The following is a 14,560-nucleotide window of genomic DNA, read 5'->3' as shown; positions in this document are numbered from 1 at the left end:
GCCTGGTCAGAAGACCAAAAAATGCACCTCTTCGGTCTGGAGTTATTTTTATCCAAATCCAGACAACCAATGTATGGCAATATGTAGCTTATGTAAAGCTCAAATAAGCAGGGGTAAGGATCTTGCCCACCTAGGAACATCCTCCCTTATACGTCACCTGAATAACCTTCATAGTTCAGTGGTTAGTTCAGGAACTGGGGCTAGGACCCTCATCGGTACAGGGACACCTAAATCCCGTGGTCCAGTTGGATACACACCAGCAACACCCTCCTCGTCAACTTCCTCCACAATCTCCATCAGATTCAGTCCTGCAGCCCAAGTCACCAGCCAGACTGAGTCCTCCTCAATACGGGATTCATCCGAGGAATCCTGCAGCGGTACGCCTACTACTGCCACTGCTGCTGTTGCTGCTGTTAGTCGGTCATCTTCCCAGAGGGGAAGTCGTAAGACCGCTAAGTCTTTCACCAAACAATTGACCGTCCAACAGTCGTTTGCCATGACCACCAAATACGATAGTAGTCACCCTATTGCAAAGCGTATAACTGCGGCTGTAACTGCAATGTTGGTGTTAGACGTGCGCCCGGTGTCCGCCATCAGTGGAGTGGGATTTAGAGGGTTGATGGAGGTATTGTGTCCCCGGTACCAAATCCCCTCGAGATTCCACTTCACTAGGCAGGCGATACCAAAAATGTACAGAGAAGTACGATCAAGTGTCCTCAGTGCTCTTAAAAATGCGGTTGTACCCACTGTCCACTTAACCACGGACATGTGGACAAGTGGTTCTGGGCAAACGAAGGACTATATGACTGTGACAGCCCACTGGGTAGATGCATCCCCTTCCGCAGCAACAGCAACAGCTGCATCAGTAGCAGCATCTACAAAATGGCTGCTCATGCAAAGGCAGGCAACATTGTGCATTACAGGCTTTAATAAGAGGCACAACGCTGACAACATATTAGAGAAAATGAGGGAAATTATCTCCCAGTGGCTTACCCCACTTAGACTCTCATGGGGATTTGTGGTGTCAGACAATGCCAGTAACATTGTGCGGGCATTAAATATGGGCAATTTCCAGCACGTCCCATGTTTTGCCCACACCATTAATTTGGTGGTGCAGCATTACCTCAAGAGTGACAGGGGTGTGCAGGAGATGCTTGCGGTGGCCCGCAAAATTGCTGGACACTTTCGGCATTCAGCCAGTGCCTACCGCAGACTAGAGGCACATCAAAAAAGCTTGAACCTGCCCTGCCATCACCTCAAACAAGAGGTTGTGACGCGCTGGAACTCCACCCTCTATATGCTGCAGAGGATGGAGGAGCAGCAAAAGGCCATTCAGGCCTACACAGCCACCTACGACATAGGCAAAGGAGTGGGGATGCGCCTGAGTCAAGCGCAGTGGAGACTGATTTCCGTGTTGTGCAAGGTTCTGCAGCCATTTGAACTTGCCACACGAGAAGTCAGTTCCGACACTGCCAGCTTGAGTCAGGTCATTCCCCTGATCAGGCTGTTGCAGAAGCAGCTGGAGAAAGTGAGGGAGGAGCTGGTAAGCCATTGCGATTACAGCAAGCATGTAGCTCTTGTGGATGTAGCCCTTCGTACGCTTTGCCAGGATCCGAGGGTGGTCACTCTTTTAAAGTCAGAGGAATACATTCTGGCCACCGTGCTCGATCCTCGGTTTAAAGCGTATGTTGTGTCTCTGTTTCCGGCGGACACAAATCTACAGCGGTGCAAAGACCTGCTGGTCAGGAGATTGTCCTCTGAAGAGGACCGTGACATGCCAACAGCTCCACCCTCATTTTCTTCCACATCTATGGCTGCGAGGAAAAAGCTCAGTTTTCCCAAAAGAGGCACTGGCGGGGATGCTGATAACATCTGGTCCGGACTGAAGGACCTGCCAACCATTGCAGACATGTCTACTCTCGCTGCATTGGATGCTGTGACAATAGAAAAAATTGTGGATGATTACTTTGCTGACACCATCCAAGTAGACATGTCAGACAGTCCATATTGTTACTGGCAGGAAAAAAAGGCAGTTTGGAAGCCCCTGTACAAACTGGCTCTATTTTACCTGAGTTGTCCCCCCTCCAGTGTGTACTCGGAAAGAGTTTTTAGTGCAGCGGGGAACCTGGTCAGTGAGCGGCGAAGGAGGTTGCTTCCTCACAACGTTGAAAAAATGATGTTTATAAAAATGAATAATCAATTCCTCAATGAAGTACAGCACTGCCCTCCAGATACTACAGAGGGACCTGTGGTTGTGGAGTCCAGCGGGGACGAATTGATAATGTGTGATGAGGAGGAAGTACACACTGTAGGGGGAGAGGAATCAGAGGTTGAGGATGAGGACGACATCTTGCCTCAGTAGAGCCTGTTTAGTCTGTACAGGGAGAGATGAATAGCTTTTTTGGTGTGGGGGCCCAAACAAACCAATCATTTCAGTCAAAGTTGTTTGGTAGGCCCTGTCGCTGAAATGATTGGTTTGTTAAAGTGTGCATGTCCTATTTCAACAACAGACCTCTCAACTGCAGCTCATCCCTCCTCTGCGGGGATAATGTCTCCTGTGCTCTGACACGTCACTCTGTGTACTCTCAGCCTCAGGATCTGACACTACAGCTACCATGCCTCTTGTAGCAGCCCTCACTCCAGGGCCTCTTCCATGTGCAGTGTCCCCCTCTCTCTTGGGTTCACTATAGTGGCATGGAGTTCTCCCCCTCATCCAGGGCACACATTCCTTGCCCTGGCTCAGTCACCACGCTCAGACTTCCAGGCAATGCTGGGGGAGCCTGGGAGCTTCCACCCCAGGTCCCCAGCTACAACTCTCCTCTCCTGTGTCTTCTCTCTCTTTCTGACACTTTAAAGATCGTGCCTTTAAATGAAAAAGTCAGTCTTCATTGCACGACTATGTGCAAGTGCAACAGGGACATTTTTTTGGGTTTACAAAGTCAAACAATAACACTACGACCCTGTCTGTCTGGGGTCTGTCAATGACGAATTGTCTGGAGCATGTTTTGAGGAGGTATTGTGGCCCCGGTATCAAATTGGGTACTGGGGCCACCCCACTATGCAGTCCAGATACTTGTTTGGTGGAATTCCGACACGTGGAGGGTTTTTTAATTATATTGTGGCCTCGGTACCAAATTGTGTACCGGGGCCACCACACTACGCAGTCAAGATACTTGTTTGGTGGAATTCAGACCAGTTGAGGGTTTTATTATTATATTGTGTGGACCACTCTATCTATACCACACTACAACTCTATACCACTCTATTTCCTACTTTAATTCTATTTAATTCTATTTCCTACTTTAATTCTATTACTAATTAATTACCATAAAGAGGAACAAAAAAAACCAATTTTACCAAAAGTATAATATGACTTAGACTTACAAACACTACACTTGAAAGATCGTGCCTTTAAATGAAAAAGTCAGTCTTCATTGCACGACTATGTGCAAGTGCAACAGGGACATATTTTTGGGTTTACAAAGTCAAACAATAACACTACGACCCTGTCTGTCTGGGGTCTGTCAATGACGAATTGTCTGGAGCATGTTTTGAGGAGGTATTGTGGCCCCGGTATCAAATTGGGTACCGGGGCCACCCCACTATGCAGTCCAGATACTTGTTTGGTGGAATTCCGACACGTGGAGGGTTTTTTAATTATATTGTGGCCTCGGTACCAAATTGTGTACCGGGGCCACCACACTACGCAGTCAAGATACTTGTTTGGTGGAATTCAGACCAGTTGAGGGTTTTATTATTATATTGTGTGGACCACTCTATCTATACCACACTACAACTCTATACCACTCTATTTCCTACTTTAATTCTATTTAATTCTATTTCCTACTTTAATTCTATTACTAATTAATTAACATAAAGAGGAACAAAAAAAACCAATTTTACCAAAAGTATAATATGACTTAGACTTACAAACACTACACTTGAAAGATCGTGCCTTTAAATGAAAAAGTAAGTCTTCATTGCACGACTATGTGCAACAGGGACAGTTTTTTTCTTTACAAAGTCAACTAATAACACTTGGACCCTGTCTGTCTTTAACATACTTGATGGGATCTCAATGACGAATTGTCTGTAGCATGTTTGGAGGAGGTATTGTGGCCCCGGTATCAAGTTGGGTACCGGGGCCACCCCACTACGCAGTCCAGATACTTGTTTGGTGGAATTCTGACACGTGGAGGGTGTATTTATTTTATTGTGGCCCCGGTATCAAATTGGGTACCGGGGCCACCCCACTACGCAGTCCAGATACTTGTTTGGTGGAATTCTGACACGTGGAGGGTGTATTTATTTTATTGTGGCCCCGGTATCAAATTGGGTACCGGGGCCACCCCACTACGCAGTCCAGATACTTGTTTGGTGGAATTCTGACACGTGGAGGGTTTTTTAATTATATTGTGGCCTCGGTACCAAATTGTGTACCGGGGCCACCACACTACGCAGTCAAGATAGATAGATGCGTATCATAGATAAAGTACATTCAGTGGTGTGGGGCAAATTGAAAAATATTCAAAATGCACTGACATTATCAAAAACAAGAGGTTGTCACACGCTAAAACTCCAACATGTATATGATGGAGAGGATGGAGGAGCAGCCGTATGTGTAGTGTAATGCAGACCTGTTGAAGGTTTTTTATATATTTTATTGTGGTGCCCAGTGCCCACTCCTCTAGGCAGTCCAGGTACATTTATTGGTGCGATTCATAAAAGTTCAGGGTTTTTAATATATCTTGTGGTGACCCACTCCTCTACGCAGTCCAGGTACATTTATTGGTGCGAATCAAACAAGTTGATGGTTTTCTTATTATATATATTGTGGTGACCCACTCCTCTACGCAGTCCAGGTACATTTATTGGTGCAAATCAAACAAGTTGATGGTTTTCTTATTATATATATTGTGGTGACCCACTCCTCTACGCAGTCCAGGTACATTTATTGGTGCGATTCATAAAAGTTCAGGGTTTTTAATATATTGTGGTGACCCACTCCTCTACGCAGTCCAGGTACATTTATTGGTGCGAATCAAACAAGTTGATGGTTTTCTTATTATATATATTGTGGTGACCCACTCCTCTACGCAGTCCAGGTACATTTATTGGTGCGAATCAAACAAGTTGATGGTTTTCTTATTATATATATTGTGGTGACCCACTCCTCTACGCAGTCCAGGTACATTTATTGGTGCGATTCATAAAAGTTCAGGGTTTTTAATATATTGTGGTGACCCACTCCTCTACGCAGTCCAGGTACAATTATTGGTGCGAATCATAAAAGTTCAAGGTTTTTAAGATATTGTGGTGACCCACTCCTCTACGCAGTCCAGGTACAATTATTGGTGCGAGTCATAAAAGTTCAGGGTTTTTAAGATATTGTGGTGACCCACTCCTCTACGCAGTCCAGGTACAATTATTGGTGCGAATCATAAAAGTTCAGGGTTTTTAATATATTGTGGTGACCCACTCCTCTACGCAGTCCAGGTACAATTATTGGTGCGAATCATAAAAGTTCAGGGTTTTTAAGATATTGTGGTGACCCACTCCTCTACGCAGTCCAGGTACAATTATTGGTGCGAATCATAAAAGTTCAGGGTTTTTAAGATATTGTGGTGACCCACTCCTCTACGCAGTCCAGGTACAATTATTGGTGCGAATCATAAAAGTTCAGGGTTTTTAAGATATTGTGGTGACCCACTCCTCTACGCAGTCCAGGTACAATTATTGGTGCGAATCATAAAAGTTCAGGGTTTTTAAGATATATTGTGGTGACCCACTCCTCTACGCAGTCCAGAAAGATACCTTTTTGCAACGTTTTGGACTAATAACTATATTGTGAGGTGTTCAGAATACACTGTAAATTAGTGGAAATGCTTGTTATTGAATGTTATTGAGGTTAATAATAGCCTAGGAGTGAAAATAAGCCCAAAAACTTGATTTTTAAACTTTTTATGTTTTTTTCAAAAAAAATCCGAATCCAATACCTTAAATCCGAACCGAGACCTTTCGTCAAGTGTTTTGCGAGACAAATCCGAACCTCAAAAATAACGAAAATCCGGATCCAAAACACAAAACACGAGACCTCAAAAGTCGCCGGTGCACATCCCTAATATTAACATGGCCACACACAAACACACACTATATTAACATGGCCACACACACACACTATAGTAACATGGCCACACACACACACTATAGTAACATGGCCACTCCTGGATCTCTCTGCTGCATTTGACACTGTTGACCACTCTCTCCTCATACAAACGCTACAATCCCTAGGTCTTGAAGGCACTGTCCTATCCTGGTTCTCATCCTACCTATCTAATCGCTCTTTCAGTGTTAATTTCTCTGGATCCACCTCTGCTCCGCTTCCTTTATCAGTTGGAGTACCACAAGGCTCAGTCCTAGGTCCTCTGCTATTCTCTATCTACACCACTTCTCTTGGAAAACTAATAAGCTTCTTTGGATTTCAGTATCATCCCTATGCGGATGATACACAAATTTATCTTTTTTTTATTTTTATGAATGTTCTTTCTATTCCTCTTTACAAAGCCTCATTTGTGTACATATCTACATTTATTAACATGAATACAAGCTGCCATATTACTTCCTCAGCCAGGTTAAAATAAAATCTCATACCTATACTTAAATGAAACAATACTCATAGGGCTAGATTTACTAAGCTGCAGGTTTGAAAAAGTGGGGATGTTGCCTATAGCAACCAATCAGATTCTATCTGTCATTTTGTAGAAGGTACTAAATAAATGATAGCTAGAATCTGATTGGTTGCTATAGGCAACATCCCCACTTTTTCAAACCCGCAGCTTAGTAAATCTAGCCCATAGTGTTCTAATTAATATGAAAAATTATAGAATACTTAATTGATTTTATCCAACAATAACTTTTTAAAAATTATTTGTCCAAGAGGGCATTATCTTTGTTGTATTCGTGCTTGCCTACATTTTCTACCTCCTTTCCCCCTCGATATTTTAAATAGTCCAAGTGAAACACATGAGATGTGTTATAAAAAGATATACTTTTTCTGTATATTCAAAGACATGAATACATCATACTTGCCAACATTTGTTTTTGGGCTTCCGGGAGATGCCGGCTGGGACGTGGGAGTGCAGGGGGCGGGGCGCCGAAATCGCGTCATTTTGGGCGAAACGCGGCGTTTAAACCGAATTCTGCCCACTTCACTAGGAAGTGGGCAGATCAGGGAGATTGCCACACTCTCCCGGGAGTCCGGGAGACTCTCACGAAATACGCGAGTCTCCCCGACATTCCGGGAGAGTTGGCAAGTATGGAATACATTGATCAATATGCTGAAACATTCGTGTTGTTCAAATGGCAGCAGTTTAAAACAGAGTATGGACAATAATGCTAGAAGGTAGTATATTCAGTATTTTCTCTTTACCACATTTACCATTGCTGCCAATGTGAAAAACACAGATATTCCAGTGTAATGATCAATGATCCCAATGCCTGCTGCATTTTATTAGCACTTAACTTTGACCTGTGAGCATGTTATAAAAAGTGATCATCTAGGGATAGTAATTACACAAATGTGAGGAGCTTTCTTTTAGCTCATTTGACAACATATTTCTAAAACATTTCTATTACAGGCACTGTGAAGTAGTGCTGAGCATGGGTGAACATTATATCATTTCAAGTGCTGTACTGTCAGCTGAAGATAAGGATACTGCCAGAGAGCAAATTCATTATGTAATTGACAGAGCTCCAGAACAAGGAGAACTTCAGATAAAGGTCTGTTCCGATTCATAAACATTCACTTGGAAAATGTTAGTTTAAAGAAATGTTATTATCTGTTTATAAGGTATAGCCCTTTAATTCAAGTTGCCCATGAAATTATGCATTTTATTAAATGAATGTGACATTATGTACCCACACACCATTAATGCCATTCACTAAAATTACAAAGTGGTATCCGACTCTCTGACATAGCTACCAATGAACATATCCACCCAGTAATTGACCAGGAGCAGCTACATATCATGTAACTATCTTACTGCAACTGTCCTTAATGAATAATGACCTTCACTCTCACTCTGTCCTTTTTGAGAAAGTTTATACCAGTCTGGCACACTGAATGCACAGACAGAGCGATTATGTATTATGTATTATGCTGCAGATCTCGGCTTCCCTTTCCCCAGATTTCACCCAATCTACGAGGATTACTTATAACACCAGTACCAGTGATCTGAAATGTAGAATGTGCATGTCTTAGGGGTATATTTACTAAACTGCGGGTTTGAAAAGGTGGAGATGTTGCCTATAACATCCTAACAGATTCTAGTTATCATTTGTTTAGTACATTCTACAAAATGACAGCTAGGACATCTCCACTTTTTCAAACTCACAGTGTCAGGATTTCCCAGGTATGACCACGGAGAGAGTGTAAGTGGTAAGAATGAGTTTATTAACAAACACAGATGACAAGGTAACTCACAAGACAGTTCAATGTGCAGAGGAGAAACACAGATAACAGCAATAGTAGAATTCAACAGAAGTAGAACTAGAAGTACCAGGTATAATGGTTGAAGATGCAGGAGTCCAGGACACAGGCAACAGCAGTAGAGAATTCAATTAAGTAATTTGCAAGAGTCCAGATAGCAGATAACCGAAGTAGTGAATTCAATGAAGAAATATGCAGGAGTCCAGCTAGCAGGCAGAAGCTGAGCACAGGGAATGCTCATAGGAATGACCTGATGATCTGGCCCCGACCGTATGAAGCAGGCAGGTTTATATAGGCCTCATGCAGGTGACACAACTCTCAGTAATCAAGGAAAATGATCAAAGTAGCACAGTGGCCCCTTTGGTGGGCAGTGGTACTACAAGTAGAATACATAATAAATCCAATAAAGTCACTGCAGTCAGCAGCTGCAGAGTGCAAATCGTGACAGTACCCCCTCCTTAAAGGGCGGATTCCAGACGCCCAAATACTAGGAATGGTCGGAAAAGTCAGAGTCTTAGTCCAGAATTGGGCATGTAGTTGAGAAGGCTTCATGCAAGGACGGGAAGGGTATAGAAACCACACCACATGGGAGTTGAGATCCAGGAGAATCTTTCTTCTTCTTCCTCTTCTTCACTTTCTTTTTATGGTTTTTAGAGGGTTTCTGAAAATGGAGTGAAGAAAACGATAATCTCAAAGTTGGAGTAGCTGGAGATAGAACATGAGACATAGATGAAGAACTGGGAGTGGGATTGGCAAGTGCTGGTGTAAATTCTTTGATCACGGCCTCAGTAAAAAGTTGTAAATCAGACAGGATGGGGTCTTGGGTTTCAATTAAGGGCTCTGCCCATTCTAGAGCTTCCCCTGTAAAGTTGTCTAACATGTAAAACACTGCCTTTCGTTGAGTATCAAGGAGGTTTGATACAGAAGGAAAATAGGACATACAAAACTTAATAAGAGCCTGAAATTGCTGAATATCCCCATTGAAGGTAGGTAGTTGGAAGACTTGAACAGAGGATGGATTCGAATTAGTATGAGACTCGGCCAGCTCGGGTTGAACATACATCCCTGGGGACTCGGGTAGGACCCCTTTGGCAGAAGACAACACGGACTGGGCAGATGACTTGACAGAGAGCCCGGATTGGGTGGCAGAGTTGACAGGGCAGACAGCACTGTGAGAAGCCTCAGGGCGGACAGCACTGTGAGAAGCCTCAGGGCGGACAGCACTGTGAGAAGCCTCAGGGCGGACAGCACTGTGAGAAGCCTCAGGGCGGACAGCACTGTGAGAAGCCTCACGGTGAACAGCACTGTAAGAAGCCTCACGGCGAACAGCACTGTGAGAAGCACTGTGAGAAGCCTGAGGGCAGACAGCACTGTGAGAAGCCTCAGGGCAGACAGCACTGTGAGAAGCCTCAGGGCAGACAGCACTGTGAGAAGCCTCAGGACAGACAGCACTGTGAGAAGCCTCAGGGCAGACAGCACTGTGAGAAGCCTCAGGGCAGAAAGCACTGTGAGAAGCCTCAGGGCAGACAGCACTGTGAGAAGCCTGAGGGCAGACAGCACTGTGAGAAGCCTCAGGGCAGACAGCACTGTGAGAAGCCTCAGGGCAGACAGCACTGTGAGAAGCCTCAGGGCAGACAGCACTGTGAGAAGCCTCAGGGCAGAAAGCACTAAGTGGTAACTCGGGCTGAACCGCATGGACAGGCAACTCGGGCTGAACCGCATGGACAGGCAACTCGGGCTGAACCGCATGGACAGGCAACTCGGGCTGAACGGCATGGACAGTCAACTCGGGCTGAACCGCATGGACAGTCAACTCGGGCTGAACCGCATGGACAGGCAACTCTGGAGCGGACTGTAAGGGCAGCGCCCCCTCTGGAGCGGACTGTAAGGGCAGCGCCCCCTCTGGAGCAGACTGTAAGGGCAGCGCCCCCTCTGGAGCGCACTGTAAGGGCAGCGCCCCTTCTGGAGAAGTCTTTAAGGGCAGCGCCCCCTCTGGAGCAAACTTTAAGGGCAGCGCCCACTCTGGAGCAAACTTTAAGGGCAGCGCCCCCTCTGGGTTGAACTGGGGAACACGGGTTCTCATGGAAGCAGACAGCTTGTCTGGAATGGAGATAGAAGCTTGTAACTCAGAGCTGGAGATAGAGGTTGAAGATGGTCGGAGTCTACGGAGCGGGCAATCCTGTAAAAAATTTAAATCACTGGCACAGTAAAGACACAGTTTGTAGGTCCTCCTGCGCCATCGCTCCTCTTCGGTCAGGTGGGGGCGTGGAGCACCTGAAAACCTGGAATTTGTTACAGCAATATTGGAACGTACTGCTTGCAGAGAGTCAAAGGCAGACAAATTTGATACTGAAATGTTAGCAGCACAGTAAGACTCCTTACAACAGCATGTATCAGGGGTGGAAAGTGGAAGTTGCTTGAGCACTTGATTCAACAAAGAAGATACTTGCACTATTTGAGTGCGAAGTTGAAGAATGTCCACTTGGAGCAACTGGAACAGGGAATTTTCGGAGGAAATAGTAGCCATGGTCTTGAAGTTGAATACAGAGTAGTTCACTCCCCTGGAAATCCTTTTCAAAAAGGGATGAAAGCCGTGCAGCAGCAGGCTCGGTATTATGGCCAGATCATACTGTCAGGATTTCTCAGGTAGGACCACGGAGAGAGTGTAAGTGGTAAGAATGAGTTTATTAACAAACACAGATGACAAGGTAACTCACAAGACAGTTCAATGTGCAGAGGAGAAACACAGATAACAGCAATAGTAGATTTCAACAGGCAGCGTAGAACTATAAGTACCAGGTATAATGGTTGAAGATGCAGGAGTCCACGACACAGGTAACAGCAGTAGAGAATACAGTGGAGTAAATTGCAGGAGTCCAGATAGCAGATAACCGCAGTAGTGAATTCAATGAAGAAATATGCAGGAGTCCAGCTAGCAGGCAGGCAACAGCAGTAGAGAATTCAATGAAGTAATTTGCAAGAGTCCAGCTAGCAGGCAACAGCAGTAGAGAATTCAATGAAGAAATATGCAGGAGTCCAGCTAGCAGGCAACAGCAGTAGAGAATTCAATGAAGTAATTTGCAAGAGTCCAGATAGCAGATAACCGCAGTAGTGAATTCAATGAAGAAATATGCAGGAGTTCAGCTAGCAGGCAACAGCAGTAGAGAATTCAATGAAGTAATTTGCAAGAGTACAGATAGCAGATAACAGCAGTAGTGAATTCAATGAGGAAATATGCAGGAGTCCAGCTAGCAGGCAGAAGCTGAGCACAGGGAATGCTCATAGGAATGACCTGATGATCTGACCCAGACCGTATGAAGCAGGCAGGTTTATATAGGCCTCATGCAGGTGACACAACTCTCAGTAAAATGATCAAAGTAGCACAGTGGCCCCTTTGGTGGGCAGTGGTACTACAAGTAGAATACATAATAAATCCAATAAAGTCACTGCAGTCAGCAGCTGCAGAGTGCAAATCGTGACAGTACCCCCTCCTTAAAGGGCGGATTCCAGACGCCCAAATACTAGGAATGGTCGGAAAAGTCAGAGTCTTAGTCCAGAATTGGGCATGTAGTTGAGAAGGCTTCATGCAAGGACGGGAAGGGTATAGAAACTACACCACATGGGAGTTGAGATCCAGGAGAATCTTTCTTCTTCTTCCTCTTCTTCACTTTCTTTTTATGGTTTTTAGAGGGTTTCTGAAAATGGAGTGAAGAAAACGATAATCTCAAAGTTGGAGTAGCTGGAGATAGAACATGAGACATAGATGAAGAACTGGGAGTGGGATTGGCAAGTGCTGGTGTAAATTCTTTGATCACGGCCTCAGTAAAAAGTTGTAAATCAGACAGGATGGGGTCTTGGGTTTCAATTAAGGGCTCTGCCCATTCTACAGCTTCCCCTGTAAAGTTGTCTAACATGTAAAACACTGCCTTTCGTTGAGTATCAAGGAGGTTGGATACAGAAGGAAAATAGGACATACAAAACTTAATAAGAGCCTGAAATTGCTGAATATCCCCATTGAAGGTAGGTGGTTGGAAGACTTGAACAGAGGATGGATTCGAATTAGTATGAGACTCGGCCAGCTCGGGTTGAACATACATCCCTGGGGATTCGGGTAGGACCCCTTTGGCAGAAGACAACACAGACTGGGCAGATGACTTGACAGGGAGCCCAGATTGGGTGGCAGAGTTGACAGGGACAGCACTGTGAGAAGCCTCAGGGCGGACAGCACTGTGAGAAGCCTCGGGGCGGACAGCACTGTGAGAAGCCTCGGGGCGGACAGCACTGTGAGAAGACTCGGGGCGGACAGCACTGTGAGAAGCCTCGGGGCGGACAGCACTGTGAGAAGCCTCGGGGCGGACAGCACTGTGAGAAGCCTCGGGGCGGACAGCACTGTGAGAAGCCTCGGGGCGGACAGCACTGTGAGAAGCCTCGGGGCGGACAGCACTGTGAGAAGCCTCGGGGCGGACAGCACTGTGAGAAGCCTCGGGGCGGACAGCACTGTGAGAAGCCTCGGGGCGGACAGCACTGTGAGAAGCCTCGGGGCGGACAGCACTGTGAGAAGCCTCGGGGCGGACAGCACTGTGAGAAGCCTCGGGGCGGACAGCACTGTGAGAAGCCTCGGGGCGGACAGCACTGTGAGAAGCCTCCGGGCGGACAGCACTGTGAGTAGCCTCAGGGCGGACAGCACTGTGAGAAGCCTCAGGGCAGACAGCACTGTGAGAAGCCTCAGGGCAGACAGCACTGTGAGAAGCCTCAGGGCAGACAGCACTAAGTGGTAACTCGGGCTGAACCGCATGGACAGGCAACTCGGGCTGAACCGCATGGACAGGCAACTCGGGCTGAACCGCATGGACAGGCAACTCGGGCTGAACCGCATGGACAGTCAACTCGGGCTGAACCGCATGGACAGGCAACTCTGGAGCGGACTGTAAGGGCAGCGCCCCCTCTGGAGCGGACTGTAAGGGCAGCGCCCCCTCTGGAGCAGACTGTAAGGGCAGCGCCCCCTCTGGAGCGCACTGTAAGGGCAGCGCCCCTTCTGGAGAAGTCTTTAAGGGCAGCGCCCCCTCTGGAGCAAACTTTAAGGGCAGCGCCCACTCTGGAGCAAACTTTAAGGGCAGCGCCCCCTCTGGGTTGAACTGGGGAACACGGGTTCTCATGGAAGCAGACAGCTTGTCTGGAATGGAGATAGAAGCTTGTAACTCAGAGCTGGAGATAGAGGTTGAAGATGGTCGGAGTCTACGGAGCGGGCAATCCTGTAAAAAATTTAAATCACTGGCACAGTAAAGACACAGTTTGTAGGTCCTCCTGCGCCATCGCTCCTCTTCGGTCAGGTGGGGGCGTGGAGCACCTGAAAACCTGGAATTTGTTACAGCAATATTGGAACGTACTGCTTGCAGAGAGTCAAAGGCAGACAAATTTGATACTGAAATGTTAGCAGCACAGTTAGACTCCTTACAACAGCATGTATCAGGGGTGGAAAGTGGAAGTTGCTTGAGCACTTGATTCAACAAAGAAGATACTTGCACTATTTGAGTGCGAAGTTGAAGAATGTCCACTTGGAGCAACTGGAACAGGGAATTTTCGGAGGAAATAGTAGCCATGGTCTTGATGTTGAATACAGAGTAGGTCACTCCCCTGGAAATCCTTTTCAAAAAGGGATGAAAGCCGTGCAGCAGCAGGCTCGGTATTATGGCCAGATCATACTGTCAGGATTTCCCAGGTATGACCACGGAGAGAGTGTAAGTGGTAAGAATGAGTTTATTAACAAACACAGATGACAAGGTAACTCACAAGACAGTTCAATGTGCAGAGGAGAAACACAGATAACAGCAATAGTAGATTTCAACAGGCAGCGTAGAACTATAAGTACCAGGTATAATGGTTGAAGACGCAGGAGTCCAGGACACAGGTAACAGCAGTAGAGAATACAGTGGAGTAAATTGCAGGAGTCCAGATAGCAGATAACTGCAGTAGTGAATTCAATGAAGAAATATGCAGGAGTCCAGCTAGCAGGCAACAGCAGTAGAGAATTCAATGAAGTAATTTGCAAGAGTCCAGATAGCAGATAACCGC

The 14,560-nt window shown here is 46.0% G+C and overlaps 1 protein-coding gene across 3 annotated transcripts in view; it reads left to right on the top strand.

Annotated features, from left to right (window-relative positions):
* The window catches only part of FREM1 (FRAS1 related extracellular matrix 1), a 189,892-nt gene that overhangs the window by 100,813 nt on the left and 74,519 nt on the right, over positions 1-14,560 (top strand). For all 3 annotated transcript variants that reach the window (XM_075209793.1, XM_075209801.1, XM_075209811.1), the window contains exon 22: positions 7,638-7,779. In XM_075209793.1, coding sequence (XP_075065894.1) covers positions 7,638-7,779 — 142 coding nt within the window. The remainder of the gene's footprint in view (positions 1-7,637; positions 7,780-14,560) is intronic.

The sequence above is a fragment of the Mixophyes fleayi genome, chromosome 1 (assembly GCF_038048845.1).
Source record: "Mixophyes fleayi isolate aMixFle1 chromosome 1, aMixFle1.hap1, whole genome shotgun sequence".
In the NCBI taxonomy this organism is placed as follows: domain Eukaryota; kingdom Metazoa; phylum Chordata; class Amphibia; order Anura; family Limnodynastidae; genus Mixophyes; species Mixophyes fleayi.
The sequence above is the reverse complement of the archived record's forward strand: the minus strand, read 5'-3'. Positions and strand labels throughout refer to the sequence as shown.